At 33.6% G+C, this 27,929-nt stretch overlaps 2 protein-coding genes across 3 annotated transcripts; both read right to left on the bottom strand.

Moving 5' to 3' along the window:
• Positions 1–1,054: 1,054 nt before the first annotated feature.
• LOC7457753 (serine/threonine protein phosphatase 2A 55 kDa regulatory subunit B beta isoform) lies at positions 1,055–9,133 on the bottom strand. 2 transcript variants are annotated; one of them, XM_024586951.2, is made up of 14 exons: positions 8,908–9,130; positions 8,721–8,824; positions 8,467–8,574; positions 8,226–8,345; positions 6,120–6,311; positions 5,912–6,003; positions 5,677–5,795; positions 4,906–5,029; positions 4,675–4,798; positions 4,053–4,121; positions 2,698–2,789; positions 2,523–2,600; positions 1,644–1,720; positions 1,055–1,565 (listed from the first exon to the last, which is right to left on the bottom strand). In XM_024586951.2, exons 1-14 carry the CDS (start codon positions 9,020–9,022, stop codon positions 1,429–1,431), a joined length of 1,551 nt encoding a protein of 516 aa, XP_024442719.1. In that variant the 5' UTR covers positions 9,023–9,130; the 3' UTR covers positions 1,055–1,428. The 2 variants fall into 2 exon arrangements, with proteins under 2 accessions (XP_024442719.1, XP_024442721.1); XM_024586953.2 differs by lacking the exons at positions 1,055–1,565; positions 1,644–1,720 and having other exon boundaries at positions 2,523–2,619; positions 8,908–9,133.
• Positions 9,134–19,878: 10,745 nt separating this feature from the next.
• LOC18105842 (homeobox protein knotted-1-like 6) lies at positions 19,879–27,579 on the bottom strand. Its single transcript, XM_006374467.3, has 5 exons — positions 26,734–27,579; positions 25,996–26,121; positions 25,519–25,654; positions 20,294–20,532; positions 19,879–20,153 (listed from the first exon to the last, which is right to left on the bottom strand). Exons 1-5 carry the CDS (start codon positions 27,115–27,117, stop codon positions 19,995–19,997), a joined length of 1,044 nt encoding a protein of 347 aa, XP_006374529.2. The 5' UTR covers positions 27,118–27,579; the 3' UTR covers positions 19,879–19,994.
• Positions 27,580–27,929: the final 350 nt, after the last annotated feature.

The following is a 27,929-nucleotide window of genomic DNA, read 5'->3' as shown; positions in this document are numbered from 1 at the left end:
TTTAGTTTCATTTAGTTTTTATATCAAATTTGATTTTCATTCTTTTGATTGTTTTTTGTTTTGGATCCTTTTCTTAATTGATTTTTTTAAAAAAATTTCAACCCTCGACATTTGGATTAATTTATTTTTATGTTAAATTTGGTCATCATTCTTTCGGTTGTTATTTGTTTTGTTTTTTTATCTTTTTTTATTGATTTTTTTTTACAATTTCATCCCTTAATATTTAGTTAATTGAGAATTTAGCTTTATGATTTTACCTTCTATGAGGTAATCTCGATCTCATGATTTAAATCACGGTTTGAAAAATTAATCCAAGTTGACTATGATTTTTTTTAAGATTCTTTTTAAACTAATTTTTTTTCCAATTACTTTCTTCAACATTGAGTTGGAATTGGACTTCGTAATCAAAAAATTACACATATGTTGGTAGGTTGACCAATGTTTACTCATGGATTTTTTTTTTAAAGATTGAATATTTTTTTAATTTAATTTTATCTTTTAATATTTTATTGATTGGTGTGTGTGTATATATATTAAAGATGTATTTTTTGATTGATTGGTGTGTGTGTGTGTGTATTAAAGATGTATTTTTTGATGCTATCTTATTGAATTCCATTTAATTTTAATTTTGTTATCAAGCAAGATTTTAGAAATCATTTCAGAACATTGGCAGGCATTGATTTTATGCATGTCATCATGATTTTACTTCGGTATATTTATTAACTTATTGAACTCAATCAAATATATAACTAACTCGAACAGCAGATTTTTTTCCTTCTAAACAAAATGCTAATAGAGACTGAATATTTGGCACGGACCACGGCATAGCTTATCACCAATATAGTGCTAACCAAGAGACTTCCTGTATCTACTATCTAGAATACGATTTCCTCGTCGGAGCTAAAAGACAATAGCTCAACTGATCTCCCAATAACTTGCGTATAGCTGCATGCCACGCTAATTCCAACCCCATCGAAACAGGCTTGGCTCTCTATAGCAGCAGACGCCGGAGTTTTGCCATCTTTCCTCCTCCCCAAACTCACAAAAGAAAAGATTAACATGTTCTCCAAAATTCACCATGCACATATCAGTTGCCACAATCTACTTTTCAAGGTAAGAAAAAAAAAAGGAGCAGCAGTCTTCGATATTATGGCACATAATACATACAATGGGCAACGAGTGAAGCCTAATATTTGACAAGTAGAAGTTTCCATCTAAAGACTAAAGCACTACCTTAGATGAGAGTGGGAACTTTTCTAGTTCACATGGAGAGTTGTAGTCAAGCCATTTGATTTCCAGCTTTGTCTGGGTTCTTTATCCATGATGAGAAGTTTGTGCACATTCTTGAAATCTTTTTCCTTTACAATTGCATGGACAGCAGCAGGCAAAATCTGTGGCCTTATGATTCTTTTGAAGAGCGAATATACACTAGGCATGATACATGAGCAAGCTATTTCCTGAAGCACAGGCAATGAAGTTTGTTGTTGGATGCCATGCCAGATGAAGCAGCTTGGAGCTTAAGTTGCAGGAAAATTCATTGCTGCCTGAGCGGTAATTTTCATGTCCTACATAGTCAACTGAAAGATTAGACATGCATGAATCCAATGAGAGCAAAAAAGCTTAAAAATAGAGATAATGACAACCTTGCCGGTAAAATCCACGTGCCATGTTGCTTAAGGATGATCTCCTTGGCCTTGAAGTAGAATGGAGTATTGATCTCCTGTTGTGGATTTTTTTAGAAAAGAAAAAGGTAAAATCTTCTGCATGCTCTCTGGTACTCCCAGTTGTCAAGCCATCAGCAAAAGCAAGCATTTACAGGAAACAAGAAACTCTAGCACTGCAATGATAATCACTACAGACACTGGCATTTAACTGAAGACATTGTTTGTATGACGAGTTTCATGTTTAAATGAAATACCATCCCATACCTTAATGGTGCACTGTACACTAATACAGACTAGAGAAAGCAATTATTCTAGGGGACTTTCATAATCAGGGAACTTTGACTAATCAAATCCAAGAGTAGATTCATGAGGACTATCTAGCAATTAAAAGAAGCCTATGAGTCACAGCTAGTACGATCCCTCACCCCCCCATCTTTTTACTGCAATCAGTCATCTAGATACAATTAATGGCTCATACACTGAATTCCCAAAAGTCGATCTCAAAATTCTGTCCAGTATTCACGGTCACATTTACTAGTATGTAGCTATTTATTTCTAGAAAACTTAAGGACATGTGAGCAACAGAAAGATTATGTAAGAATACGAATTGATCAAAATGGAATGTATTAATTGTGAAAACAAACTATCTTCTCAACTCTTTCATCACTTAATTATACACACATAGTATGCAAACCAAATCTGCCCCTATAATACTGTGTATTAGTAGGGTAACATGTGCTGCTCCTTTCAGGTAACTTGGCCAAGAGTTCAAATAAACCATTTAAGAAAATTTTCAACAGATTTCAAACATTAGTCCAACAGTTTATTTTTTCAAGAAGAGAAGAGACAAGAACCAACCTGTTTGGATTTTTGCTAGCTTCTATTGTAATCCCTTCTTCATTTCCAACACCATGTGAAAATATACGTAAATTATTGCTAAGAAAACACACAAGATCTGTCACTTAAAGTGCAATGTACATGTGTTAAGGCCAAGACTTAAACATGTTACTGGAGTATGAGGTCTCGGGCAAACCTGTAAGATCCAGTTGCAAAATGTAGTCCATCTCCACTGATGCAGCACTCAAATTTATCGAATATGGAGTCATCATTATATAAATCACTTAACTGCAGGACACAAAGCCAATCAGCTATAAGTTGACATCCCAATTTGTGTAAAACATTTTACACAGGATACTAGCAAATACAATATAACCTATAGCTGGATTTAATGACAAATCACTTATTTCTTCCACTTTGAAAGTCAAGCGGACACCAACAATCCTTCTTTCAAAAGCATCAAGAACTATCATCAATTAAAGATTATGAGAACTTCAGCATTGAGAAGCTTTCTGCTCTGTTTTTCAGTTGGACCACTTTGTCCTATCAATTAAAAGTAAGCCAAAAGAAGCTCTTGCCTATTCCCCTGAATCTTTAAAGATACATAATCATTTCGAAAGACTTTCACCTATTTTTCTACATTACAAAACAGTCTACGTTTTCACTGTTAAAGTAATCCAGAGGAGCATTCTCTTTATGCAGAATTGGCTCTTTAATCAATCATTTGATGGAGAAATAACTTTTCAGAAGCCTTTCACATATCATTCTACTTCAATATAACAAGCTGCTTTTACATCGCTGACCCAAACCAGAAGAACATAAATTGGATAAATTTTCCATTTAATGACTCAAAGACCATTTAAAAAGAGAAGCATAACATGCACTAGTACATGGTTTTTATTTAATTGAATATCATACATCCATATATAGCTTCATGTAATCTGTTTATAACAGCAGCATGTAAAATTAACAGATTGAGGAGAGACTGTAGAACTACTTTTGAACGTATTAAAGGCTCATAAATTAAAAGGCCATAATTTTGTCAAGATAATAATTACTGAACCAAAAGAGACAAGATGATCATGGTAATAACCACTCGACCTGCCGGAATCGAACCAGCGACCTAGAGGAATCAGCCCTCTGCTCTCGCCACTGAGCTAAGGTCGAAATTTGAGTAATAAAATCTTTTCTGTTCTTACAGTGCAAGCAAGTGATCTTTTAAAATAAATAGGAAATACAATAAAAATATTTCTTTTAAGCAGAAAACTGGAATAAAAAAGAGCTGTCCTTCATTTGAGCTCATGATAAGCAAAAAACAGTGACACCAGTTCACTAATCTTTGGCCAGGTAATGCGGTTGATAATCTATTGGAAGGGTATGAATATAAACTGTTTAAAGTGATTAATCAGTTCCACAAATACTAGGCTCTCTATTATTGATGCAAACACCACTGTAAAGGTAAAGAATAAAGAAAAATGATCTACATTATTGAACATAAATATCAATAGAGCTATGTTCCTCAACAAGGGAGTTAATAGTGAATGCTCTTACCTTAGGGCGCAGGTGCTCATGGATCTTGAATACAGCAACTGGTGACGAATCCATACGCATATCCCACAGCTATAGAAAAAAAATGAAAGCATCAGTTGCTACAGAGAAACAGAGATATATGCACCACTATCAAATTGAAATACACTTTAATGCCAGATGAGAGTTAAGTATGAGTTTTTTCATCCGATAAACTAAAACAACTAAATAGCACAGAACTAAACTAAACACTAACGATTTCATACCAGAAAATGACAAACTTATGTGGCCCAAAACCCATACATAAGGACATAAATTATTCAACTAGTAAAGACACTGAGACATGCCTTTTGCTTTAAAAGAGAAGTTTCAAAACTAGGATAGAAGTCAGATAAATATAAGATGTTTTCAGTGATTGCTTCCTGAATTTCCAAATGACAGTAGCTACAGAGTTAATTGAATAATACCTCCGCTTAAAGCCATGGTCACATCACTACTTCTTTATATGCCACCATAAACTAAGTTATGACATATATAAGCTTTTTAATCATCGTGTCCTCCCTAATTAGTGGATGGGAGAATCAATATAAAGAAATATAACTGAATCAAATGAGTTTAAGAATTCAAAAAATCTTGTGCGGAAAACCTTTAAATTCATGTAATCGCGAGTTAAGATGTGCTGCCCATCGTAAGTGAACTTCATGTCAGAGATAGATGCAATGAGCTCTGTAAAGAATGATTTTGACCCACGACATTCTGCATCTTGTAATCTGCATAGTAAAAATCCACATGACGTCACAAATTTTTTTTCAAATTTATACCAGATTTACTAATAAATAAGCTTCAGTGGTGAAACGGATAAATGAACTAAACTCACATTCTTGCACTATGATCACATATTGCTGACTGACGCATGTCAACTAGACGAGTAAATCCTCTTGAGCTGCTGTATGCTAGCAGATTACAATGAATTGGGTGGAATTCAGCCACTGTAATGACCTCTGAACAAAATTTTTAACACTTCAATTAGGAAAGGTCATTAATGGAGATGATTGGGACTTGAATAAAGTAGCAGAATGGGCCTAAAATGATCTTGTAGTTTTTTCCCTTTATAAATTAATTGGTAGTCAAGCAGGGAAAATTACATGGAATAAGTCTCGAACTGCAGAGCCTAAGCAGCATATTTCAATATTGTTGTTGATTGGTTGCAACAAGTGATATTAGCTAATTCAACCACGTATTTCCAGTTAGAAAGTTTCTCTGATACATCTTACAGAAATCACTATCATTTCTCATCAAAATTCATTGTGAAGTCGATGTAATGTAACTTCAGGTAATATGCCAGAGAAACTAATGAGAATAGGCAGGCAAATTAACGGGAAAGATGGAAAATCTAAATTTCACCAGGCGGAGTCCTTGAAATCCACAAGAGGTGCTTTATATAGGCACTGAGAAACCCTAAGTCCTAATAAAAACAGGCAAAAGAATACTGATGAAAAAAAAATGCCAAATAGATAATTTTTAAATTATGATAAATCACAAAATTAAAAAATAGAATGATGAAAATTTTTCTTTCACTGCATTAGAAATGTACGAGCCTACAAGGTGACAATTTGACTACATTACATAAATGATTCAGAGAGTTTACCGGTTAGATCCTCCATGTTTGATGGTTTCATGTCAATGATATTGAAACACTGGTCACTGATCTCAAGGTTCCATAAGTTTATGCGAAGGTCGTCTGAGGAAATAAATGTCTCACCATCACTGTACAGAGATCATGATCATCATAAAAGAAGCAGAAAACCTGTGCATTATGAAGAATGTAGAAGGTATCACATCGCATGTTGTATACAAGACAAAGATGCCCTTCAAAAATTTACCTATTATTTGAGATCGAGTTGATATTAAAATCATGAGCATGAGCATACACCTTCCGACAATTTGCACGAGTGGCTTCTTCAGTATGAGTGATCTAATTTACCCAACAAACTAGTAAACAATCCCACATCCTTGGCAAACTCATGCAGCGAACAAAAAACAGTATCATGAAGAATCTGGGATATTTTAACGTCAGCCACATACGCATACCTTGGTTTGCACTTCTTGAGATGACAAAGTGTCCTTAGCTATCTTCTCTGCCCAGTCGAGATTATAACCATTAGTGGTAGGTGGTTTGTCTAGCTCACTCATGAAACTTCCTTCACCCAAAAGATCATTTTCTGAGCACACAACTGAATGATGCTCCATTTCTCTTACCTTTTTCAACTTTTTTTCGCTAACCTAGACTCAAGAATCACACAATTTAACTGTAAACCTCGCCAGAATACTGTATCAGAGTGTCAAATGCATATAAAAATGTAGAGAGAATCTAGGATTCCATTAATAGTGATTGCCATTCAAAATTTTGAGCAAAATGAAGGAGGCCACATGCAATTTCATTTTAAGGCACTTGGTTCAGCAACACATATCTAATTGCATTCGCCTCTTCTCCAAGAATTACCAATCAAGGAGGCAAGAAAAATGAACACAGCTGCAAATTCATCTCCCATCTCTCAGCAAACACAAACTAAAAATGAAATGTTGAATGATAAATAACCCAACCAATTATATAGGGTACACAAGAATCAAAGTCTAGGACCAGAACAATTTGATCTTCCTCTAAGGACCTCTTTGGAAAAAAGAAAAGGTGATGTATGGAACCTTTCAAACAGGAGACTGCCACATATTGCAAAATGAAGGATTCGTGCAAAACATATGGGTAACTAGGCCATTTAATTGGTGCAAGAATGAAATGCCAATGATCATTAGTAACTCCCTTAATGCCAAAAATCCTAATAATTTCCAAAAAATGCCCATACATGACCGACAAAAATAGTTTCCAAATAATTGTCTCCAAACTTTAACCAAATTAAATTAAAATACCATAACCTATTAAGAAAGAGACAAGCAGAAAAAAGCCTCCAAATATACAAAGAGAAGGTCAACAAAATATTCTACAATTGAGGGAATGTGCAGATCCCAAAACAAATAGTAGTCCACCAGGCCTTTAGACAGGAACATTGGTAAGACATCCCCCATCTTTCCCTACTTCGGAATCAATTGTCATGTAAAAATCTACCAACATAAACACATAAAGAAAGCGACTTCAGAAGTGTGAGACCTTTCAAGGAAGATACCCTTCCATTGTATGATGTAGAGGAGAAATAATCAAAACCATGAAAATCATCTTCCTCCATTATGTTTCATCAACGCTCGTGCTGTAAGTATCAGGTTCATAGATATTCAAACAAGATCAGAGCACCCAATCATTAAGGTTTCTCTAAAATGACAATCCACACTTTTCCAGTGGAAGAAAAGTTCGAAGTGGACTCACTACTCAGCAATGTCAAAAGAACAAAAACAAGAAGAATACAACACCAAACAAGCTGAAGATCTTTCTACCAGGACAAAGATCTTTCTGCCTACCCAGCTAACAAGTTGAGATGTTTCTCTGCAACAGACAATTACATATCCTTCCTTCTCTCTGTGAAAGAATTTTTTTGTGTCTCCATTCATATCTTGGATTCAGCCCAGAAATTGCTGGTATATTCCAAATTTGCAATGACTTGGCAGCTATAGTCAACTTTCCTCATAGTTTGGTTGGTCGCCAACAGATCTCCATTACAAAGGGACTGATGCAATATATGATCCAAAAGAACTTGACTAATGACAACTTTCATCAAAGAAAATTATATGTCTGAAGAAACAATAACTTTCCACCATGACTTGACGTATGCAGCATGTGACACTGCAAAAATCCACCACCACACGTCTCCATAATAAACAGTCAATTCGTTGCAAATGATTTTTCCTCATACAGTCCTGTTGTGTCAAAGCGAAGGAATTTCATAGCCCTTCATTTTCCCTCAATTTCAAGCCTCACAAACTGGTAACTTAAAATGCTCTACCTCAAATTTTTTTCCTACATCATCATGACTGAAAAAAAAAAATCTAGCAAGTGACCAAACAACCATCAGTGATCACACTAGCAGCAGTAATCCATTATAAATTTCAACAGCTACATCACCAACCATAGAAAACTTAAGCGACTCCAGGTGGTAAATTCTTTCAATGGCAACAATGAACAATCATTTGATCTAATCTTAGCGTAAAATTGACTACTAGTGATCATGAGTAAGAAGAGAGTATTCATACCTTCCATAATTTAATTGTCTTATCATTGGTTGAAAGGATAAACAGTGATCCATTGGAAGTGGAACACCATTTTACTCTATTAATCTTCTCCTCGATCTCCATACTCTTCAAGTAATCAAACTAACGAAACACAGACACAACACGATCAGCATTTATAACAAACTTAAAGGTGCAAAAATGCACGCAACACATAACCAAACAAAAAAAGAAGGCATACAACTAAATCATAGGATGTCAATACCTCGGGTTCATGGCTCTGAAACTCTGTCTTGTACTGATATTCAGGATGTGTTGTAAAGGCGCAATCCAACCGCTCCAGCTCGTTTCGGTTAAGGAATGAATTCGGAGTCTAATTAAGGGTAAAACGATGATCAGATACAGCCCAATTTTTTTATCCATCCTAAACAAAAAGAAAAAAAAATAGCAAAGCCAAAATCATCTATCTAGCTGGTTTTACTGAACACATTTATTTACTAAGAAAAAAAAAATCCTGACATGTTTGCCATGTTTTGCTTGGAAAATTACAACACGACCACCCCGATCTCCAACAGCTAGGTAATCACCGCTCTTCTCGAATCCAATGGAAGATACAACATCAACTGCAAGACAAGAAAGAATTAAGCGTTGAACAGAACAGAGACATCAGAGTCAGAAAATTAAAAGGAAATGGGTAAGAGCTAACCATCTTGAAGGTCTTCACCGGGAGTTGTTTCACCGAAGACTTGAGAGAACTTCCAGTCTAGTGGAGGAGAAGGAGGAGTAAGAGAGGAAAAGGAGTCTCTAGAGCTGGAACTCATGTTTTCTTCCTCAGCTGCCGCGGCTGAACACTTCAATTTTTATTTTTTTTTGGTTGCAACGAAGTTCTAGAACGAGAGATTCTGATTCTGCCATGCTTGCTGATCTCAGCTTTCTTTTTATTATCCTTTCGGATTTCCCGGAATTATTATTGTTATTATTATTATTTTATGATGGGCTTTATTTTATGTGTTTGTTTTGTTACGTTGGATACAAGGCTACTTGGGTTTGCTTATTCACTTGGCAGGTAGTGACGATGAAGGTGGTTAAAAATACGAATTAATTATTAAAATTTTATAATTTTACGAGTTAATATATATTTAATATATTAAATCAGATTAAAAATTTAAAATTAGTAAAATCAGACTTAACTCGTGCAAAATTAGTAAACTCGGTTCAATTTTACGAGCTTACTAAATTTGTGATATGAATCAAATCAGGTTTAAATTTGACCTTAAAATTAATGCTTACTTGTTTTGTGAGATTGAGCATATCTTTCAAACTATATATTGGATAAAACTGAAATTTTAAAGAGAAATATTATATACATGAAAATATATTCTGGTAAATTTTCAAGTCAAATGGAGATAGAGAACATAGTATTTCATATGGTCAAAGTTAGTAAACTAATATTGTCAAATATGTCAAACAAGACCTTCATGTATTGTTTGGGATATATCGAGAGCTACCGATGGAATTTTGCTTTGATTAAAGTTGGGATATAAACTAAACATCTGAAATTTTCCAACTATATATCGTAAGCCCAATAATTCATCAAAACAAGAGAGAACGACATGTTTGAAATCAAGACTCAAATCTGCCAATAATATGCAAAAATTAGAGATTCAGGCTAAATGGAAGAATTTTAACATGAAGACTTTTTTTATTATTCTATTTTATTTATTTATTTATTTATAAATATTTATTTTTAATTTGATTTTTTTAGCACATTAGACATTGTTTAGGGGTTTATTTCATTATTGAATTTATGTTAGTTAATTACTGATTTAAACTCATTAGCTTGCAACCTAAAAGGGATCTATGAAAACTTATTGTGATGGGAACAACTAGGTTATCACTAGATTTACACGTGCTTTCTACATTTTAGTGATTCTCCCGTGTTGAAAAATTTTGTTCTAAGACTTTTTATTTTTTCATGTCATTAATTTATTGATTCATACTATCTATTTCTCTCGTTTTATTTAGATCACTCATTGATTATAATATTATTGACTCATTTTATCATATCTTAATGTAAATTAATTTTTTGGCTAGAATTATCAATATATAATTAGTTAAGAAAATTACTTATGATTTTACGGTTCGATCGACTTTATGATCCGAGTTTATATTATATTTTTCGTGTCGTGTTAAAAAAATATTTTTGATAACCTTGGTGATGACCATAACTTGTTCACGCAAAACAATATTATTGTAACCATTTAGGTGGTGGCCCAATAGTAAAAGCTTGGGACCAAGAGGTTTGCTCCCTCTGTGGTCTCAGGTTTGAGCCCTGTGGTTGCTCATATGATGGCCACTAGAGGCTTACATGGTCGTTAACTTCAGGGCCCGTGGGATTAGTCGAGGTGCGCGCAAGCTGGCCCGGACACCCACGTTAAACTAAAAACTAAAAAAAACAATATTATTGCATGATTTTACTTTTTATTTTATTTTAAAAAAAGTTCATTATGCATAAAGTCGTTTGCTCATGTGTGAAGGGGCTGAATTATTTCGATTATTCGTATATTATTAATTATTTAAGTGATTTGATTATATTTCACAATCTCGTTTATGTATTGTCATAATTATTATAATTATATTTTCGTAGCTACAAATTTTATCACGTTGATGCAAGTAGCATTTTTGTATTACTATTTGCATAATTAAAAATACTTAATTAAATTTAACGTTCATCTACTTTAAGCTTTTCACTAATATATAATACATTTATTCATTCAATCTAACTAAACTTTTACCCTTGAGTGATTTTATATTTGAACGACAAGCCTTTAATCACTTGTAGATTTAATGTTGAATTTATTATTGCTAATAATACATTTACACTGTTTGAAAAAAATATATTAGATTTATCGTGTAGTTGTTACAATTTTCTTGCCAAACTAATCATAATATATTATAAAGTACCAATAATTATCTTACACAATTTCAATTTTATTATATAATGAAACATCACATCTAAATTAATTAAATATATTTTAATTATAATCCTTTTTTTTATTATCTTCGTAGTCATGTCCAACATCTTTTTTTTTTTTTTTGTTGAACTCAAGATCTATCTTATTATTTTTATTTACTTTTCTATATTCACTAGTACTCAATATTATATTTAACTCATCAACATCAATATAAATATTCTTAATAACATTAAAATTTGATTTTTTTTAACTTTGTAGATAGAATAACTTGATATGATTTAATTAGCTCATTCATTTGAAATACATCATCTCTTTTAATTACTTCATTATTAATATCTCCAACAACTTTAATTTGAAAACGACTTCTAGATTTGATTTTCACGATGAATAACCAATTATAAAAATTAAACCAAAAAGAATGTTGATTTAGGTTGATGCTAGCAATTCGAGATGGCTGAATTTACGAGGATGATGACCAGATTTATAAGAAAATAAGGGGAAGGGACTGCTGTTTTTTTTGGGTAGGAAGATGAACAAGAAGACAAGGGAGAAACTGTTGGGTTATATTTCAATTAATTTTTCTGGTGGAATGTCCATAAAAAAAATATTGACATGTTATATTTCTGATGGAATTATCAATGTGATTTTTATTATTTTTTATTTTTTCTACCCTGTTAGAAATTACTGATGGAACAAATTCAATTGTAATTTTCATCAGCAATTAAGGATGGAAAATTTTCATCACTATTTATATCATAAAGTACTGATAAAATATTTTTTACTAGTATCTTGAGAGACTAGTGTCCAATATATGTTTAAGTAGCGGTGTTCAAAAAAATCAATAAACCGATAAAACCGACAAAAAATTAACCGAAAAAACCAAACAAAAAATAAACCGATTCTTCTTTTCTATTTTTTTTGGTTTGGCTGTTTTTTCAGGTAAAAACCGAATCGAACCGAATTTGCTCATCCCTATGTTTAACCAACGAAAAACCACTTGTGGTGGTGGTGGTTGTTCTTATAATTATGATTGAATGCTAATTTGTTTTTTTAGATTTCCTTTTGCCACATTTAGAGTGCCCACTTGGAGAACGATCTTTATGACAATAAAAACAATTTGTGTAGGGTACGTGATGGTTATGCTTCACTCTTCTTTTTACACATTTGTTTGGCTTGCTTCTTCCTTAAGTTGGAGTTGTTTGTACACACTAGAAGAGACATGGCCTTTAATTGTTGTTGTGAGGCCGAAAGAGCAAACCCAAGTCAATATTTTAAATTTATAATTTGGATTATGAGATTAAAATTATTTTATAAAAGGTAAATTAAAAAAAAAATAATGAACTCAATTGCTAACAAATCAAATATTAAAGAATGAAATTAGAATTTTTTTTTGTAAAAACAATAATATCAAATTTGATATAAAATAAAGTTTAACAGCCCAATATTATTTTTTGAGTGTTAGGTATGAAAATCAAAAAGAAAAAAAAGAATTAAAAGAAAAAAGAAGAAGAATGGCTTGTTAGAGCCAAACCAAACATCAATCGTCAACATGTTTGGTTTTGTAACATGTAGTGATCGGAGGTTTTGAGCAGATATAAATTTGTCATTGTTAGGTGTGGATTTACATAACTTTTTATTTAACAATTAGATCAAACTCAAATTTACAAGAGGTTATTGAGAACCAGTTCCATGGAGAACCCTCTTCGGCTAATGGATTTCCTAAAATCAGGCTATTAAGATCCTATTTTGCTAATTTTCCTTAATTTTACTGGATTTCATGTTATTTTCTTTTACGGTTTAGGATTATGATGATGTTGGTTTCTAGCCTATAAAATAATATTGTAATCCTCTCTAGAAAACATATACTATTAGATTTTATTTCAAAATAATAAATTACGAATTACGAATTTAAGTTTGCAGCTCTGTTTTGCCCATCAATCTGTCATTGTTTTAAGTTTCGAGCTTCGCTCATCAAATATGTCTTCGCTATCAGTTTTGCTGTGAATTATTGGGCCCTTGATATGTCTAAAACAGACTGGCTTTGTTCGCCTTGCCATAAAATGCTGTGAGTTTGTTGCCTCCATCTTCTTGGTTATCGCGTGGAACGTCCAGAAAGCTGATCACAATTCAGTCAAGACTTCAGTTGCTTAATTTGGTTTCAGCTACAGTGCACTGAGTTTGATGTTTCGTTAATGTTTCTCGAGTCAATCCGCCGCTATTGATCGTATCAGCGGGCAGAAAGTTTAGCACATGTTCGTGTAATCCCTTTTTAAGAGAAGAACTGCTGGAAAAAGAGATCATCTTATGCATTTGTGTGATCATTCTTTCTTTCTGGTTTTTTCTTCTGTTTTCTCTCTGAACTGTCATTTCTTGTTTTCATTTTTAGCTTCAATTGTTTCTAAACAATCTTGTAACTGTTTCCATTCAATAAAGTGAAATGAGTCATTCTGAGCTGTAGATCTTCAAGTCCTCAAGTCCAATCTTGAATCTAGGAGATCAGGAGACAACCTCAGAGAGTGGAATAAAAACAGAAGGAAAACAAAATGAGTATGGAGGTTGTCTACACTCTATATACATGTATGTCATCAAATGGGGAAAAGTCCCAAGAATACAAAAGTTTTTGTTGAAAAAAAATAAAAACCTACCTGAATCCTCATAAAAATCTATCTGAATCCTCTTCTCCATTTAGAACTTAAAAAATGCACACAAAAAAAAAAACCCTACACCATTCAATATTGTCTATCCGTTTCATGTGCAAGAAAATTTTGCAACTTCCATGGCTTTAACGTAAAATCACTCCTCAATTTACTTGCTCATATCAGGGAGTTTAACGAAGAAAATTATAATCAGGACCCTAATGGAATCTTGCTGAACCCCCTTTAGGTTCGTATCTTCGTTAACTCTGAGCTTGTTTGGCAGTATGGTTACGGGTGCTTTTTAAATAACTTTTCGTGTCAAAATACATGCTAATGATATTTTTTTATTTTTTAAAAATTATTTTTGACATCAACACATCAAAACGATCCAAAACGTACAAATCATATTAAATTTTAGCAAAACAAAAAAAAAATTTCAAATTTTTTGGGAACGCGGGTTGAACCGCGTTCCCAAATGTTCCCTAATTTCTCTTAGTTTGTTCTAGGATCGAAGAATTTCGTGATCCGGGACCATCTGTAGCTTGTGAATTTGGAGGGTCATTTAAGGGTACTGCTTGAGCCTTTGTTTGCTGATCTATGACTGAATTACATGTAAAAGATACTTCTGTAATGCAACTTTCTGTGCTGCCATCTGGACTAAGAACGCTAGCATTCAAGAATGGAGGTTGCTTTGGAGAGGGAATTTCACTTTTGGCATTGGCGAGCATGCTAACTACTTCATTCATGAACGGTCTTAGTCTTGGAGAAGCTTGCGTGCATAGAAGTCCTATTTGAAGCACAGTTTCTGCCTGTTTCTCTGGAAAACTATCTTTTAAGCCAGGATCAATCATGTCTGTAATTGTCTTTACCTTGTAATGCTTCCAAACCTGATGTCAGTACGAAGAAAAACGATGTCAACAGGCATGTAACACATTCTAACCAGTGGTAAAACACTCCAAATTACAAATCACACTTGAGATTAATTGTCAAGCCAAACACATCTTGAATCCGTATAAATTTCTTGGAAATAATCGATTCTCTTGTTTAATCTGTTGTCCTTTTTTTTTTAATAAGCAAAACCCCTTTTACTTTGTATGATCTAAAACAAGAAGTTTTCAAGTAAAACAGTACGATGCTAATAAAGGTCTCAATGATCGAATGTAAATAATATTCAATAAGAACATTTTTGCTGCAAAGGAATAAGAATCTTACAGAATGTAGAATTGAACTCGATCCCTGTGAGAACACACTGTTCTTTCTACCAGTTGCAGTCTCAAGAACTAGAACCCCAAAACCATAAACATCAGCTTTCTCTGTTAGCTGCCCTCGAACAAGATACTCAGGAGCCATATATCCCCTGCAACAAATGATGGTACCGACATGTTACATTAATTGAGATGCCGATTCTGAGTTAATTTTGTTACTTTGAAACTTAGTTCCCCTTTCAGTATTACAACATGGATTACGCAGGATAAGGAAATCGATGGCCTATGTGCTTTTAAAGAAAACAATGTGCAAGCAAAATGTAACACCAAAACTAAAACTCCAATATACGAGCAGAATTGGCAGGGAGACAATGTGGGACCTTTACTCTGGCTTGGCAAAGACAGATTCTGCAATCGAGACTAGAAAGATCATCGTGACATTGGGCTAATGCATACACCTTAGGCAAAATTCAAATCAAATCAAATATATGTTACAACTTTGCTTTTTTAACATTAAATCCGACTCAGTGGGTTAATCTTAAAAACTTATGACTCGATTTTTCACCCAGCTCTAATTTAAAATTAACCTGCATGAGAGTTGATTTCGCATGACTCAGTTGATTTGGTGAATTAAAAAACAACACGGACGACATGTAAAAGTGTAGTTTGACTTTAAACAAATTTCAAGCTAACATTTTTTTTTTAATATTGAAAATAACGAAATATTAGATCGATCTGAATTGTATGGTTTGACTCGCAAAACCCATAACCTGGTTCATGGACTTCACTAGGTTTTTTTTTTTTACAAAAATTATTTTTTATTTAATGATTATGTTAAGACTATAATAACTTCATAAAAAGCAGATCGAAACAAATTATAACAACCAATTCAAAATTAATAAAATATTGAATGATGAAATTAAAAAGAAAAACAATTATAGAACTTATATAAAAAAGGAAAAAAAAATCATTTTTTCCTTTTTCTTTTTATAAATCTTAGCTTACAATTTTTTTATTTTTTTTTTAAAATTGAGGTGCTTCACTTTTTATATGAACAATGAATCACTATAACCTTTTTATTATTTTTTTAGGAAAGAGTACAAAAATAGATTTTTAAAAAATTAAGTACTAACTAAATATCAGAATATTTGTTTAAAATTATAATAACTTCATAAAAAACAAACTAAAACATATTACGATGATCAATTTAAAATTAATTAAATGTTTAAAGATAAAACTAGAAGGGAAAAAATTTAAAATGTAGAATTAAGAAAAAGAAACAAAATTGAGGTGCTTCACTATTATACTAATATTGAATCACCATAAACTTTTTATTTTTAATTTTTAGAGAGTTTAATTAATTTTTAAACTTTAATTATTTAGAAAGTATAATTAATGATTTTTTTGTAAGACAAAATTCAAATCAAATCGCATAGTCGACAAGTGCATAAAATTCTCCACACGATTTGATCGGATCACATTGAGAGCATCAACGGATGATGCATAGGTTGGTGCTATTTCAGATTAAAAGCGAATAAAGCAAAAGCTCAATGAAAACACTTCAAGCTCTGTATTTTAGGCAATATATAATTAAATTAAAAACATTTCAAGCTCTCACACAACCCATGAGGCTCAATAATAATTGAAGCTCATACGTTTGGTGTATGATTATTTAAAATCATTTCAAATGTGTGATCAACCGGAGGTTGCTGTGTCACTACGCATAATTTTTATATAAATATATTCTTTATCGTATTGGTCTAATAATATTATTACATTCCAAAATGCAACAACAAAAAATATCATATAATAAGAATATATTTCTTCTCGATCTATATATATATATATATATATATATATATGCATGCTTGGAATGCTACCATTGACAAAAGCATCAATAAAATTGATCGTGAACCAACCTACCACAAAAGCATAATCAAACTTCAAACATTTTTTCACCCGTGAATAAAATTGATGAACTTTGTTTTTAATCTTCTTCAAAATTTTAGTTCTTACAGAAACCATGCAGAGCCCGTTTCATTTTTTTTAATTTTTTTTAATTAATTTATGAACTAAATCGTGTAACATGTTATTAGAAAAGTTGGTCCAAAATTGATACCATTAATATAGAATTCCTCTAATGTTAAGAAGTTAACCATATAGTATCTGGTCTAATAATAAGAGAATGTTATTAAGGAGTTTGCTTTCCCTGTGATCACAGATTCGAGCCTTGTGATTACTAATATGATGATCACTGGAGGCTTACATGGTCGTTAATTTTAGAACCCGTGGGATTAGTCGAGGTACGCATAAATTGACCCGAACATCTACGTTAATAATAATTAAAAAAAAATCAAGAATTGAAATGTCAAAGTTTGTAGAGAAAAATACTCACTTAAGTATCTTCAAAACCATGAAAGGAATCTCAGCAAATTAAAGTTGATTTTTCCGATGCATTATATGCTTTTCGAATGAATTCTATGAAATGGAATGTATAAGATATTATCCTTGACATTTACTTCCAATTATTCTCTACTGGAAAATCCTCCGATCTTGAATTTCTCAAGTACGTGGCAGGCAGGAATCAATCTACACCAAACACTTGTTTTCAACCTCTTTCCTACTTATGGATAATACTAAATAGGTGTCCGTATTGGGCCGCAACTGTCTTAATTTTCTCTTAACATAAAAATTATTAAATTGATGTAAATATTTTTAGAAAAATAAAAAAAATTTAATATCGTTCCGCTAGTTATAATAAGTTTGACTAATTTAATAATAATAAAAAAACACAATAACAATATATAAACTAAGAAAAAATAACAATAAAAAAAGGTAAAAACAATTTAACTTAAGCACATCCAGATTGGTATATCAAATATATGATTGATTATAATACTGACATAATCCTATAAAAAAAATTAAATAAAATTATAAAACTCAATTATTAAACAACTTAATGTTGAAGGACAAAACTTAAATTTTTTTAAAAAACTCGAGTCAAGCTAAGTTAACCCGCTAATCGCGTGATCATGAACATGAAATTAGAATAATCCCATAGAAAGTAAATTGAAAAGAAAAGGCAAGAATATCGATTCTTAATCAATCAAATGTTAAAAGATGAAATTAAAATAAAAAATAAAAAATGTTTAAGAATCTTATTTCATAACAAAGAAAAAATTAAATCAGAACATGATAACCCTATAGAGCATAATAATAAAAAAAGTATTCAAAGCTTGATTTTTAGCAAATAAAATATTTAAGAACAAAATTAAAGAAAATAAAGATAATCCAAAAAAATTAAAAAAACCTAACCAAGTCTACATGGGTCAATATGCAAAATCTACTATCTAGTTGTGATATCGGGGTAATCTTGTCAAAAATAAATTAAATAAAACTATAAAATTCAAATATCAAACAACTAAATATTAAAGAACAAGATAACTCAGATCATTTTTAAAATCAATGAGGAATATCTTATAGAAAGCAAGTAAAAAAAAACACAATTTTTAATTAAATAAATGCTGACAGATAAAATTAAAAAAAATAAGTTTTAAAAAAACAAGTAAATTCAAGTGAATTTTCTAAATATAGATTAATCTCCCAAACTTGCAACCATGTATTCCTAGACATGATTTAATTAAGAAGTTTAATTTTTAATTAATTTAATGTTGAAGAATAAATTAAAAAAATATCAATTAAAATAATAAAAATCAAATATAATACAATATAAAATTGAAAGAGGATGAAATCATAAAAAATATTAATTTTAAAAATCATCAAAAATAAAATAAATAACAATAAAAAAATAAAAACAATTTGATAGATAGAAAAAATGAGGGATAAATTTTTTAAAAAAATTAATTTAAAAAATTATTTTAAATAGTGATTAAAATGACAAACTAAATATGTTAGAAAAAAATAATTGGTAGGTTGCTTTAAAAATTTAAAATTTAGTTAAAGATAAAATTGAAAAAATATGAGTTTAAAAAAATAAAAATAAAAAAAACAAATTCAAGTGAATTTTCTAAATATAAATTAATCTCTCAAACTTGCAACCTAGAATCAATTTTTAACCAATTTAATGACGAAGGATAAATAAAAAAAATATCAATCAAAATAATAAAAAATAAATATAATATGATATAAAAATTGGAAGAAAATGAAATTATTAAAAATATCAATTTTAAAAATTATTCAAAATAAAAATAAAAAAATAAAAACAATTTGATAAATAGAAAAATTAGGGGTTAAATTTTTTTAAAAATTAATTTTAAAAATTAATTTAAATAGTAATTAAAATGATATAAACAAAATATGAAGGAAAAAAATAATTAGAAGGTCACTTTAAAAATTTAAAAGTTCGTTGCGGAGAGCAAGAAGATAAAATATAGGGGAAAAAAATTGTGAGTGTCAAACCAGTCTAAATACTGGTTTGTTTCTGCATTATTTTCTTCCTTTCTTTCTACATAAACCCCCATGTTCTGGTCTTAAATACTTCTTTTGTTTGCAATTGCATGATTGTTTCTCCTCCATGTCTTTTTCCCAGATCATCTCGCATGGTACATGCTCAGATAATTTCCTACGACTTCCAGATAATTCATGACTATGGCATTAAATGCTATATATATATATATAAAACGTGCAAGGTGGCGCAATTCACTCTCTCAAGTTCTTTTCAGTACTGCACATGCCTTGCAGGACCTCAATAGGGTTGCGCATGCCTTGCACGACCCCATGGCCTTCAAGCATATCGTTTTAATGGTTATTTATATTTGTGATAATTCTGATGAAGTCAGATTCAGTTCGCACAATCTTACAACCAGCAAAGAACACTTCAGCAAAGAGGAAGCAAACAAAATTGAATGGAAAAGTAGTTAGATAATTGAAGCGGTAAGCATTTCATTAGGCGCATCAGCATGAGGCCTTGTCCAAGAATGTACAAAAGCAAAGTGAGGGGAAAGTGAATACCCCACCTTAATCATTCATGAAAAACGGGCCATATAGACTATCCACAACAGCAAACTGCATGTTCTCTGACGGTTTCCAGTGACGTTTCCTTTGGTTGATGAACCAGTTGTTTATCTGTTTCTGTTCCAGGCCAGTTGATTCAGCCAAAGCAACCTTATCAGCTTCCTGAAATATCAAAAACAATAAAATGCGATTAAAGGGCTTGACCATGCATTCAGATTTTCCAACAAAATGCTATACATTAGAGCAAGAGATAGATTAGGGTTTTCAGCTGGCGACGATATTTGCTTCAAAGAAATAATTACCGTTGGGTATGGCCATTTGTAATGAACGGTCCACCAGTTAAGTAGGACTTCCCTTGCTTCTTTCGGTAGTTTTCCTTTCTTCTTCTTCTTCGAAAACTCGTGCTTTAAGGTGCTTATGTAACCACTATATTTACATAGCAGTTTGTCCTTAAGCTCTCGATCCTCGTTTGCACGGGTACAATCTTGCACCTCTGCATCTCCTCCACTGGCATCTTCATCCGATGAACCAACAGCTTCATCTGGCAGGTGAATGAATTAATAGGATGCCAACAAACATATAACCAAACTCATTGTCACTGTTTAAAGAGAATCCATGTGTGTGCGTGTGTTCAATGAGGAGCCAGTGATAAACAGCTGCCTACGACAAACAAATGCATGAGCAGGTGCATAAGAAAGACTTCACTTTACGATGTCGAATTCACTGTCACTGTTTACAATTTTACAAATTCCATGGAAGTTTCTGCCAAAACCACCACTGCTTTTGAGCAGCAACACTGCTTATCTGAACCAAGATACCCCAAACCGCCTTCAGAACCATCTTGTTTTTACATAGCTAGACAGCATACTCCATAGATAACAAATTAATAGCAACAATATCCTAATACAAGATGGAGGAAAAAAATTTCAAAACACAGCACATAGGCGCTCTGGTATTATCATTACCTCAAGGTACAGACGGTCCTTGCTATGCTACTTTAATTTTACCCATACAACTAAACCGCCTTTCTTTTTCCCTTACATTTCCAGAGGAATCCAATAGCTAGCTAGGCTTCTTAAGAAGAAAGATGGACAAGTCCTAAAGTGTCACGTTTGGACTAACACACCCAACAAACCATCACGGGGGTGATCAAAATCAACTTGAAGGGCCTGCAGAAAATCAACCGAAAAGAAACAAGAAAAAAAAGAGGGAAGTGGGGCACAGGATAATGAACACTTGGGAGGCATGATCCCATGTCTCCATGGATGTGATTTAACACCATGGCATGCTGTACTAAGAATTTGGGACCCACGAGGAAATTTGGATAGAAAATAATAGTATACAACAGCGCGCGGTAAAAGTAGGAATGTGTGAGGAAGAAAGGAAAGATTGAGAGGTTCGTTGTGTCGTATCGCAGTCAGAGACGAGGTGGCGCCTTTAAAAGAGTACGGCTCCTTAAAAAAGGAGGCAACGCGCATGGCACGCGCGCACGCTCTGCCCTAGACTAGACTACACTCCCTTCTCTCCTTACGATGCTTTCATTTCAATCACCTCACCCTCTCACAAGTGCAGTCACAGTGCCTTCCCTCGACCTTGGAAAAACCCCAAAATTTACAATAAAAAAAGAAAAACCACAGAGGAAGTGGCGGGGAATTTTAAGGGTCTTCTGCACCACTATTTTCTCCCAATATATATATATATATATAAAGAAGAAATCACAAGGACTGACTCTGTATTGTAACCAGAGGGAAGAATTGCAGTTCAGCATTTAATATTTTTGCAATGAGTCGAGCTGAATCAGGGCAGCAGAAAGGAACATACAGCCTTGGGAAGTGAAGTGGATGGGAGACTAGAAAGATACTGTAGTGCTAGAATCGTAGATAGAGCCACCGAAAGTTAGAGTGAGCGTTTCATAATTACTAGATAGAACCTGATTTTGCAGCGCTTGCAGCGGGCGTCCAATGTGGCTTCCAACTTCTTCCAACCAAATCCCTTTTATGCCCCTCCATCTCCAAACCCTAACCCCCAAACATGCCCCTTCTTAAAAATAATAATATTCCAGACTAATAATCAAACCCTAAAATTCATAATCCACCCCTCATAAAACCCAAACACCATAGCTAGAAAGTTGTGAACAAATATAGATTTATTTAGGTAGTTTTTTTAATGGATATTTTTTAAAGAAATTTTAAATTAAAAATATATTAAAATAATATATATATTTTTATTTTTTAAAATTAATTTTTTTCCTTAACAATTCAAAAACAAAAAAAAAAAATTATCAAAAAAAATCAAGTTTTTGCCAATAAACGCTTCCTTGGTATCAAAGAATGGGCCATTACAGGAAAAGAGCATGCATGTTGCCATTTTAAATTTTAAAAAATTTTAAATTATTTCTAAAACATTTTTAAAATGCAATGCCAAAGAACTTCTAACGTAGCAAACAAGCAGAAGCCCCAGATCATGAAAGTGAAATCCCAGGCAGTCACAGACTAGGAGACGGAGGGGACTCAATCCAATGATTTACAATACTAATAACATTCGAAAAACATGATTAGTAAGTCTCAAAAATACAACCTCATGATCACTCACAGCATTCACACGATAAGGCCACAGCTCAAATCCCATTCCATTTTGAGCATGAAATGAAACATCACTGGGGGCATTTCATGCCTCCTCTCGATTGATTTGTGTGTGAAGGCCTATCATATAGCCAGCAATGTTGTTCAATAAATGTTAAGCACACAAGCTATACCTACTTCTTTCAACACTCAGAAAAAGAGTGTCGATTGTTGAGATAAAAGGAAAATAAAAGGGAAAACACTTAAGTTCATGGAATAGAAGGAAAATAACATGGCTAAAGCATTGGAAACGACCAGATATTAGCATACAGCTGCAGCAGATGGAGACACTAAGATATGACTCTTGACTATCGCACTCTTCTTATCCCATGTTTAGGGCTCTGGCACATACTTGAGCTTTTTATGGACAGCAAAATAATTTTTTGATGTGCACAAGGAATACAGGCTCAAGCCTATGCTCTTCTAATCTATAACAAAACTCATGAATATAAACTGATAGCAAGCTGCACGAAAGCATTCCAGCCACGATGAGCAAGCATGCTCGAAGGTACTAAGAACAAGGAGAGCTTATTTTCAAATTACTTGTATCCTAATGTCCCAATGACACGATGATGCATCAAACCATGAGACTGTGCTGTGGTAATGAATAAAGAGCAGAAAAATAGCTCAATAAATACAAAAGCTAATTCATATGAAGGGTCTACAATAAACCGATGGGAAATAGAGGAGCCTCTCACAAGAAGTTAATGCATATCAAGTCATAGAATCATAGAGTAAACAAGAGACTGACCAAGATTTCATCCTTTAGCAAACTAAGCCAATAATAATAAAAGAGAGAGGAAACCTCATATGGAACACAACACCGTGAAAACACAAGTCATCAATCCAGCTAGTCTACGCACCAAAAGATACTCGAAGATATCCACAGACTAACAGCTTAAAAGTGAAGTCATTTCTTATTCAGTGCCCAGCATTAAGAATCCCTTTTGATACGACAAAGTCTCTAATCAGGGCATACATAAAGCATAAAAATGACACTAAGGAAAATGCAAATCCGCACTGTACAGGTAGGCAATTAACCATAAAGAGTGTGAAGCCCCACTATAGGATCTTCATGCACTCTATTAAAATCGAAACTTTAGCTTCACGAATGCAGAAATATAATAATTCAACCAATCCATATCTAAAGCTCTTATTCCCAGACAAAATACATAACCTCCAGTGTACGAAAAGCAGCTTTCTTTCAAAATGATTCTAAAAATAGCATGCAACCATACTATATGTGTGAGCTTGTAGCCTTGACCACAGAGAAATGCTACTAAAATAACAATTTTGGCGACAAAGACCATCTGTATTCTGTACAGAGTAAAAAAAGAAAAAAGCCAGTAGTTTCAACTATTATTGAATTACATTAAGCCTCAAAAGCAGGAGATCAAGAGTGATCTGGTACATTAAAAGGAAGGAATAGATGACAAAGGAAGACAAGAGGAACATCCTAACACGAGCAGCAGGTGCTTCTCTACTTCACTTGCCATAAAGCAAACATGATATCTTGAAAACCAAACTCCTTGTACTTAAGCCTACCATGATATCTCTAGTTCATTGGGAGATTCAGTTGGTAATCTAATAGATTTAGTAATGTGTATGATCAAGCAGAAAAGGGGTTTGCTTTCAGTTCGGGCTATATTTTATATATTTCCAACAGCCTGCAACTCTTCCCAAAGAATTCTTAATATGCTAAGACAGCGGTTCCAAGGCTTTCACTCTATGGATGCCAGAACCAATCCAATCCTCTGACCTTCTTTCCTAAGGAATAGTTTTTAATTCCCACCCGTGGCATGCCCTACAACTCGTGCTTTATTGGAACTTAAATCTCTAATCACAATACAAATAAAGTTGACAGCCAGTTGTTTAAAAGGGAATTACCAAATCCCATTTGCTTCCACACCACTAAGGATTAGCATCCAAACACTCACCAGAAACGTTTAACATTTAATCAAACACAATTCGGTATTGCCTCAACCTTGTCCAAGGACAATTATGAGGAACAAAGTGAGTTTAATTCATGACTCACTTGAACAACTCACAACTCATAGGCTCTTATATATTAGTTTCCCAAGAGAAAGAAGTGCCTTAGTATAATTCCTTTTCTAGAACATTTTCCAATATTTAGGTGTTGCCATTCCCTTTCTCCCATGCTAAAATAAGAAGGAAATGGGAGTGCTTACAAGTAACTACAGAATCAATAAGTATTAGGATCAGCAATAACTCCTAGCTACAATCTGAACTTGGAGCGTCAAGGTGGTTTGAAACTAAGATTATAATTTTACCAAATGAAAGCATCTAATATTGGTTGAAAAGAAAAGCTTCTATTGGTTTTTATCCTTCGATGCAATCCATGACAAAAGCTATTGCCTCCATGGATTCTACCTTTAAAGCTAATAATTCTGATTCTTGAATACTCCCTTAAGATGGAAACGAAAGGAAAGGGAAAGTAGAAATGAACGCCTAATGCCCCCAACCCTAAAATGGATAACTTTTCTACATGTTCTCCCATGTTGCAGTACTAATTCAGATCCATTACAGCCAAAAGGGTCTTTCTTTTCTAGGTTTTTTTTTTTTGACATTTCTAAATCTGAAACCTTGGTTTTTACAGCAAGAATATGAATAAATGTTCTTAGAGGTGCAGGGTTTTTGTCCAGAACCAATATGGGAAATTGGCCATGAAAACAGCCACTCCCACTATTCCTCGTGCGATCAGGCTGTTCTGCTAAAATGCACTAGGTTTTATGCTAGCGTGCGCCTCACTCTCTTTCACATTATGTGATTGCTATCACATGTTCCCATAACATAGAAGATTATATTATAATAAATAAAATCTACTGCACAAACATCAACAAACTAGTTAACATACTGAGTAGTAAAAGAGAGAGAGAGATTGAGACCATGAACTTGACTTCTGGAAGCACCATTGCAGAGCGTATTAAACTGAGCCTCAATATCATTCAAGAAAGCGGTAGCTTCATCAAAAGGCCTAGAGAGATCCGCCTTATACTTCATCAGAATGTCGCAGTAAGTTTCCTACAAAGAGAAAAAGCATCATGTAATGTCAGTCAAGAAACGAGAGAGAGAGAGAGAGAGGGAGGGAGGGAGAGAGGGAGGGAGATAAGGATAAAATCCATTTTGAAGAAGAAAACCTAGAAAGAAAAAGGAAATATTTCACTTGAAATCAAGAAATCAAACAAAGGAGTCCCGAAAAGGAAAGTAGGGACTCTATTTCCATGTCTAAATAAGTAACTAAATAAGGTCATCAAATATGGAAACTGAGAAAGTTAGAAGTAGATGAGAGAGATGGGGAAAATAGGTTATTAGGGTTTTGGATCCTTCAAGAAGAGAGTAAGTACTAAGAGAAAAAAAGAGACCATGAACTCGTCAAGCTCGGGATCTGCACCCAAGCAAGAGGCGACAGTATTATCGGACCTCTTGGAAACATCGTTCTCTTCCCGGATTTCATCTAACAGATAAGCCATCTCCGGCGGTGCTCCCACCTGAAAACACAGAAATCAAAAGAAATTAGTAAGATAACAAATAAAACAACAGTACCAGTAGACTTATCGATACCCTTTATGGAGCACTAACCAATAAATATTGGAACTTTCCAATTTCCAAGATTTTCAAAAGACTAACAGCATATATGGTCTACACAGCTTCCCTATTTTTTTAGGCTAGCTGATAACAGAAGTTTGTATTGCATAAGAGTGGTGCTTTACATAATAACAAAAATGTCAAAGAAATTGATCAATTTAATATACTGGGCATCAAAGAAGAAATTTACAGGAGAACACACATGTAATTGCAACGATATAGCAATAAAATACATTCAGAAATCGTCGCACAATACATTTCATGGATCAAATTGAGGCTCTTATACATCCTTCAAATCAAGACCACTCAAATGATGGAAATCAAGAGTCCCAAAACTTCTTAGTTTTTTTCAAGAACTTCACACTGAGTTTGGCTCGTTTAGAAAAGAGTCTCGAATACTTCGAGTTCCGTCTGTCACTTGGCCTAACTGTTCTAGTTTGCTTGATTTTAAAGAACATTACATGTAGTTCAAAATCCAAATCATTTGGTTACCAAAAAGATTAGTGTATATATACCTTCTGGCAATCAATATAAGCTTCGAGTAACTTAGGATAAAGAGGGTGAGAAGCAATTTTAGCCCTAATTGCACAAGAAGCCTCCTCCTGTGAATTATTACTATTACTATTATCACCAACACAACCGCCGCCACCACCTCTCTGCTGCTGCTGCTGCTGATGATGATGATGCAACTCCACCACCATTGAAGCAGCATCAGATACTGAAGAACCACAAAACAACTGCTCCGATCCAAAGAAAGGAAATGATGCCTCCCCAGCTACGGATGGGAACCCCATATGATGGTAGTAATTAGCCACTAATGGAGCACCCGCGTTCTCTGAGGGCACCTGCAAAGAGTAATCAGTGCCAGTGGATTGAAGACCGTGCAGTTGCTCCATCATTGAGAGAGAAAGAATCAGGTTTAGCAAACTGGGTTTTCTACTGGTTAGCAGCAGCAGTGGTAGTAGATACTTGAAACAGAGAAAAAAAAAAAATATTGGGTACAACTGTATTGAAATAGAGAAAGAAGTGTGGTTTTGTAGTGGATGAGCTAGTGAGAGGAGAGGAGAGTGTAGTTACAGTACGTAATAAAAAAAAGGACTGGGTTTATGGGATATAACTTTCAGTCTCAGGTGCTTGAAATTAATTAAATTAATGGAGAAGAACTCTAAACTGACGATGATGATGATGATGATGATGATCAGAACAAGACAGCGAAATAGAGAAGTGAGTTTTCAAAAAGCGGGTAAAGTGGTCTTAAATTGTGATTTTAGCGTACAAAAACAAGGAGAAGTTCCTGAGGCATGGTGGACCCTCGAGCCTCAGTTGCTTCTTTCCACTCCCTCCAGGCCCAGGGCCAGTTTGCATAAACCTCCACGCCATTATGGCGCGCGTTGCCCTAACTTGCCGAAGAGACTTCTTTATATACTTGCTAGTGAATTCCCCATTACAGCATCGCTCTTGGCAAGAAAAAAAAACCTGCCGCCTGCATGGTGGTGGTAAGATGACGAATACACGGTAATAAGCTCTTCTGTAGCAGGCTAGCAGTACTTGGGATCCTCTAGACAAATAGTGGTTGGGACCATCTATGTTTTGCTCTGGGCTCCAACCCGAACAACTCTCTCTAGCCGATCAACTCCAATCCCAGTCATAGAGACCAGAATCGTAGCACGTGTTGGGCTCGCGTCTTCATGTTTGGACAAAGCCCATTAAC

Source organism: Populus trichocarpa, chromosome 15, assembly GCF_000002775.5.
Source record: "Populus trichocarpa isolate Nisqually-1 chromosome 15, P.trichocarpa_v4.1, whole genome shotgun sequence".
NCBI classification, from domain to species: Eukaryota; Viridiplantae; Streptophyta; class Magnoliopsida; order Malpighiales; family Salicaceae; genus Populus; species Populus trichocarpa.
Note: the sequence above shows the minus strand (reverse complement) of the source record. Positions and strands in the feature narration are given on the sequence as shown.